Source organism: Quercus suber, unplaced genomic scaffold (assembly GCF_002906115.3).
Source record: "Quercus suber isolate HL8 unplaced genomic scaffold, Cork oak 2.0 scaffold_654, whole genome shotgun sequence".
Lineage (NCBI taxonomy): Eukaryota > Viridiplantae > Streptophyta > Magnoliopsida > Fagales > Fagaceae > Quercus > Quercus suber.
The window spans coordinates 273,006-279,099 of record NW_027070095.1 but is presented as its reverse complement, the minus strand read 5'-3'; the positions used below and the strand labels follow the sequence as shown (position 1 = coordinate 279,099).

At 31.1% G+C, this 6,094-nt stretch overlaps 2 protein-coding genes across 2 annotated transcripts; both read left to right on the top strand.

Moving 5' to 3' along the window:
- Positions 1-249: 249 nt before the first annotated feature.
- On the top strand, positions 250-876 carry LOC136064267 (F-box/kelch-repeat protein At3g06240-like). The gene has a single exon (XM_065765805.1). The coding sequence runs from the start codon at positions 250-252 to the stop codon at positions 874-876; it is 627 nt and encodes a 208-aa protein (XP_065621877.1).
- Positions 877-4,794: 3,918 nt separating this feature from the next.
- Positions 4,795-5,421, top strand: LOC111999149 (F-box/kelch-repeat protein At3g06240-like). Its single transcript, XM_024031268.2, has one exon. It carries the CDS (start codon positions 4,795-4,797, stop codon positions 5,419-5,421), a length of 627 nt encoding a protein of 208 aa, XP_023887036.2.
- The last annotated feature ends 673 nt before the right edge of the window (positions 5,422-6,094 follow it).

Here is a 6,094-nt window from a genome sequence, read left to right as displayed (position 1 = left end):
CTTGCCTTTTTAGTCGGTTCATGCAATGGACTATTGTGTTTCAGCGATTTTAGGCTGCAAAATTCCCTAAGTAATAATGTATTCTTTGGGTTTAATGATGTATGCTTGTGGAACCCCAGCATTAGAAAATTTAAGAAGTTGCTTGATACTTGTTTGAGCCAATTACATCTTGCTAAACTTGGATTTGCTCACCATTCTCAAAAAAATGATTACAAAGTCGTGAGGATCTCAAGGCCTTTTACCGGACCTATGCCTCCCCTTGAGGCTGAGGTGTATACATTAAGTTCAGATTCATGGAAAAGAGTTGGAATCTCATGGAGACCCAATGTCATTTTCTACAAATTTAGTTGTGTTAAGCCATTCCCATTTGTTAGTGGACATTTGCATTGGATGCTAGATATGATAGGAGAGGGAGGAGGACAAGAGATGCGCTATGTTGAAATGATATTATCATTTGATGTCAATAGTGAGAAATTCAAAGAGTTACCTCTGCCTGATGATCACTCTTTCAAAGATGGGAAATGTTTTACATCAGTCAAGGAAAAACTAGCTTTAGCAAAATTTGAACAACAATCACATGGCATGCTATGTTGCGTATGGGAGATGACGGAGTACGGTGTGTGTGAATCATGGAATAAACTTTGTGTTGTACCAGTTAAAACTCATACTTGTTTCATTGGTTTCACCAAGTATGGATCACTCTTAATCCAAAAGAAGTCCCAAGAGTTTTGCATCTTGAAAGATAAGTATGTTTTAATTGACCCCAAAACTCTATATGAGAAAGAGACTAGTATTCAAGCTATACATCCTTTAGTTATTGCTACTTACATGGAGAACCTTGCTTTACTTGATGGTGCAAATGTGATATCTTACTGAGAAGTCATTAATGTTATGAATGAATTGAAACCATTGTTATGCGTTTAATTGTAGTAGTCGTGTTAGTATTGTTAAAAGCATAATTTTTGTTAGAGATTTATATTATCCTTTTATGGCATTTGATATTTCCATTTGACATTTATATTATCATTTTTTTTTTTGCTAAAATATAAACAACAGATTGAGGAAATGATAGAAGAGATTGAAAGATAATAGTTCATCAAAAAAGATTGAAAGATAATAAAAAAAAAGCTCTAAAACTGTGGATTTTGAAAAAGGAGCAGCCAATTACTTATTTAGTGCGTATATTAAAATTCCAGGGTCATCTTCTTAATTCCTCAGTTCAAGCTATATGGTCATTATTGGCTTTTGCAGTACATCTAATTATAATGTTAATTACAAGAAGCTTATTTTTATGATAGATAAATTGTTCGAATATATTTGATCTTGTGATATCCCCCTATTTTTGTCTTCTATGAGGCATATTTAAATATGGAATGCTATTATGACTCAAATCACATGTGTATTGTCAGCTTATGTGAATCAACAACTGCGTTCAGCTACTTAAAATTATGTTTCTATTGGTACTTTTGTGCTTTTTTATCTTGAAGAAACATGCTATAGTTTATAGTACTATGGAATGTGTATATAGAACCTTTTGAGTAGTTGAAGAGGAAGAATTTAAGACATACATATCTGTTAGGCTCTCAGGTTCATTGGATATTTTCCTTGGCATTCATATGAATTTATTCACCCAATTTCTTTATAAGCATATTTGGTTGATGATGCATTTATTTCCCATTTTAATTGTATGTTGATCTAAGAATAATTTTGTACTATATTTGACTTCTTGTATGGACATGAAATATCTACTACTAATTTACTAATCTCAATCTTAGCTGGAGAACCAACTACAATTAAAATTCAACTAGTAAGTTGCCCGTGTAATGCACGGATAATATTATAATTTTTTATGTAAATATTTTTTTGGAGAATGTTGTACATATATTATAGTATATTTGTTACAAAACTTTGTTAGTAATGAGTTCATCATAAGAAGCAAAAATTATAAATTGCACACATATATTCATTACAATTATTCTATTCAAGTAATGAGCAATAAAAAAAAAAACTTTGGAGTAATATTGTATAATAAAAGTTAATAAAAGCATATTAATTCATTCCATATTATTGATCATTATTATGTGATGTAATAAAAAGCTTCATTACGAAATCTTTTTTTTTTTGTTTCTTCAATACTTTGTTATTGCGGTATGGAGTTTGAAGTTTGGTTCGTCCCTATTTGTGCAATTTTTAACCTTTCATCACTCATTTCCTTTTGTTGCATCATATGTGTTAATTACTAATGAATTGACACTGGAAGATTCTTGATTGGATATCAAAAATCTTATTAATTGTGTAATTTTTAAAACCATTCTTTAAATTGAATTCATTCAAATGAAGTAGGAAAATACATTTTTTTTCCTAAAATTTTCTTCAAATCATATGGGATTCTTTCTCCAATATTAATCTACATATGAGGAATTTAATATATATTATGATCAATAGTTTTACAGTAATTTAATAATTTAAATAAGTTGAACCTTAGTTTATTTTTCAGCAAGATCTCTTGTAAATTTATTTAGGATTTTCTCAGCATCTTGATCAAATATCACAAAAGTTGTTTTGTCAGTTGTATAAAAAACTTCAATTTGAATCTTGTATCTGATGTAGTTTGCAATTGTATAAATAGTAGTTATAGTGAGATGAATATTTTATATATATTTGGAGAGTATGTAATTAATGTGAGTGCCTCTAACCTTGGGGTAGGGAAATTTGGTTTTGTTTCACCAAAATGATCCTAATTGTGGTTTGACATTCCTTCCACAAAGCACGCACGAAATATAATACAAACCCATCGTTGTATCAATGTTGCTTATTGTTGCAAAACTCTAGCAGTTCACATCATGCAATGAACTTTGAAATTAATATGTATTATTTTTTTATGTAAATAATATGATGTATTATTTTTTTTTTAAATGATGAGTACAATTTGAAATGATTAACAAACCTGTTTCGTAGGATCCTATTCAATGTATTATTGTCTTCATATTCTTTAAAGATAAATCCTCCAATGAAAATTGTTTTGACCATTCCTATCATTGATTTTTTTTTTTTAAAGAAAATATTATGTAAATGGCATTTTGTGAGATAATATGTGCTATTTATTAAACTTTTTGTTATTTTAAATTTTAGAAATATGCACTTGTCAATTATTTTAGCAACCTCAGGAATCTCAAGATTTATATATATTTTTGTTGCACTAGTCGATGACAAAGAGAATTTGCCTGCATAAATTGCATAGAACATTATTAATAGACAAAAGTGTATTTAATTGAAATTGAGAAAAAAAATGAAGACATGATTTCAAGAGAATGAAATTTTCTAGAAGTATTATGTTTACGTGGGGGAGGAGGAAGCGAGTTTGTAAGTGGGTAAGAGGCTTTGATTTACACATGGGAAGTGTTAGACTTGGGTCATAATATATAAGGTAATAACTGGGGTTGGGCTTTTCATGAGGTTTGATCTATTTTTAAAAGGTTGTCCATTTTGTAGAGAATAACATTTGGTTTAATTGTCAAGAGCAACCCATATTTTATACAACAGTAAAAATAAGTTACTATGATCTATTAGGTAGTAGTAAAAAAAAAAAAAATATTCAAAACATGAAAAGGAAACTCTGATAATGAAAATGTTTTTCATAAAATAAACACAAAAAACAACCTCTTAAGAATAAGCCAAATTTTCATTAAGGATTTTTGTTTACCAAATTTTAGTTTTCCTATGACCTACATTAGAAAATTTGGAAACTTGAAAAACTATCTTTGAAAAAGTATAATAGTCAACACAAACGAATATACTCTACCAAACATAAGAAAGCATTTCGCCGAGATAAAGCATTCAAAAAAGATACATTTGCAAAGTATTTAATTAGACTTATACATTGTAGGTTCCAATTAGCTTAATTAGTAAAATCTTTTATGGCTGTATAAGAGATCTGGGGTTCAATCCCCACCTATACCAAAAACTAATTGGTGTCTTAGTTTGATGATAAAGAGATATCATTAGGAGCGGACGCCATAGGTTGAAACTCTCTCTAAAAAAAAAAATAGACTTATACATCGAAGAGAGCATACCAATGAATTAATGTTGAGAAAAATCAACAATATTATATTATGCCTATTTTGAAAAACTTATTGATCCCTCATCAATCATCGATGTGAATTCCAAAAGTAGTGTTGCTCACTCTCTCTCTTTGGTGTCCCCCTCTTGCGGTGGAAAATATCCCAAATGAAAGAAGCACGACCACAATCACCGATCCTCCGACAGAGGAAGAACCATCTCCTAGATGACATTGTGTTGGACATCCTAGCAAGGCTACCCATGAAATCACTCCTAAGTTTCAGGTGTGTTCGCAAATCCTGGTACTTTCGCATCACCAGCCCCAATTTCATTTCCACCCACCTTAATATGTTGTTGTGCCACAATCAAGGTTATGTCATACACATGCCATCAATTAATCTTGACAATCAAGACTTGAAGGTCACTTGTGACCGCACGTTTGATGGTATATCTGAGTTTAAAATCCCCTTTAGTTTTCAATCTGGGCTTGCCTTTTTAGTCGGTTCATGCAATGGACTATTGTGTTTCAGCGATTTTAGGCTGCAAAATTCCCTAAGTAATAATGTATTCTTTGGGTTTAATGATGTATGCTTGTGGAACCCCAGCATTAGAAAATTTAAGAAGTTGCTTGATACTTGTTTGAGCCAATTACATCTTGCTAAACTTGGATTTGCTCACCATTCTCAAAAAAATGATTACAAAGTCGTGAGGATCTCAAGGCCTTTTACCGGACCTATGCCTCCCCTTGAGGCTGAGGTGTATACATTAAGTTCAGATTCATGGAAAAGAGTTGGAATCTCATGGAGACCCAATGTCATTTTCTACAAATTTAGTTGTGTTAAGCCATTCCCATTTGTTAGTGGACATTTGCATTGGATGCTAGATATGATAGGAGAGGGAGGAGGACAAGAGATGCGCTATGTTGAAATGATATTATCATTTGATGTCAATAGTGAGAAATTCAAAGAGTTACCTCTGCCTGATGATCACTCTTTCAAAGATGGGAAATGTTTTACATCAGTCAAGGAAAAACTAGCTTTAGCAAAATTTGAACAACAATCACATGGCATGCTATGTTGCGTATGGGAGATGACGGAGTACGGTGTGTGTGAATCATGGAATAAACTTTGTGTTGTACCAGTTAAAACTCATACTTGTTTCATTGGTTTCACCAAGTATGGATCACTCTTAATCCAAAAGAAGTCCCAAGAGTTTTGCATCTTGAAAGATAAGTATGTTTTAATTGACCCCAAAACTCTATATGAGAAAGAGACTAGTATTCAAGCTATACATCCTTTAGTTATTGCTACTTACATGGAGAACCTTGCTTTACTTGATGGTGCAAATGTGATATCTTACTGAGAAGTCATTAATGTTATGAATGAATTGAAACCATTGTTATGCGTTTAATTGTAGTAGTCGTGTTAGTATTGTTAAAAGCATAATTTTTGTTAGAGATTTATATTATCCTTTTATGGCATTTGATATTTCCATTTGACATTTATATTATCATTTTTTTTTTTGCTAAAATATAAACAACAGATTGAGGAAATGATAGAAGAGATTGAAAGATAATAGTTCATCAAAAAAGATTGAAAGATAATAAAAAAAAAGCTCTAAAACTGTGGATTTTGAAAAAGGAGCAGCCAATTACTTATTTAGTGCGTATATTAAAATTCCAGGGTCATCTTCTTAATTCCTCAGTTCAAGCTATATGGTCATTATTGGCTTTTGCAGTACATCTAATTATAATGTTAATTACAAGAAGCTTATTTTTATGATAGATAAATTGTTCGAATATATTTGATCTTGTGATATCCCCCTATTTTTGTCTTCTATGAGGCATATTTAAATATGGAATGCTATTATGACTCAAATCACATGTGTATTGTCAGCTTATGTGAATCAACAACTGCGTTCAGCTACTTAAAATTATGTTTCTATTGGTACTTTTGTGCTTTTTTATCTTGAAGAAACATGCTATAGTTTATAGTACTATGGAATGTGTATATAGAACCTTTTGAGTAGTTGAAGA

Excerpts from the sequence above, each read along its gene's own strand:
- LOC111999149 (XM_024031268.2), top strand. The coding sequence starts at position 4,795 with ATGCCTCCCCTTGAGGCTGAGGTGTATACATTAAGTTCAGATTCATGG.
- LOC136064267 (XM_065765805.1), top strand. The coding sequence starts at position 250 with ATGCCTCCCCTTGAGGCTGAGGTGTATACATTAAGTTCAGATTCATGG.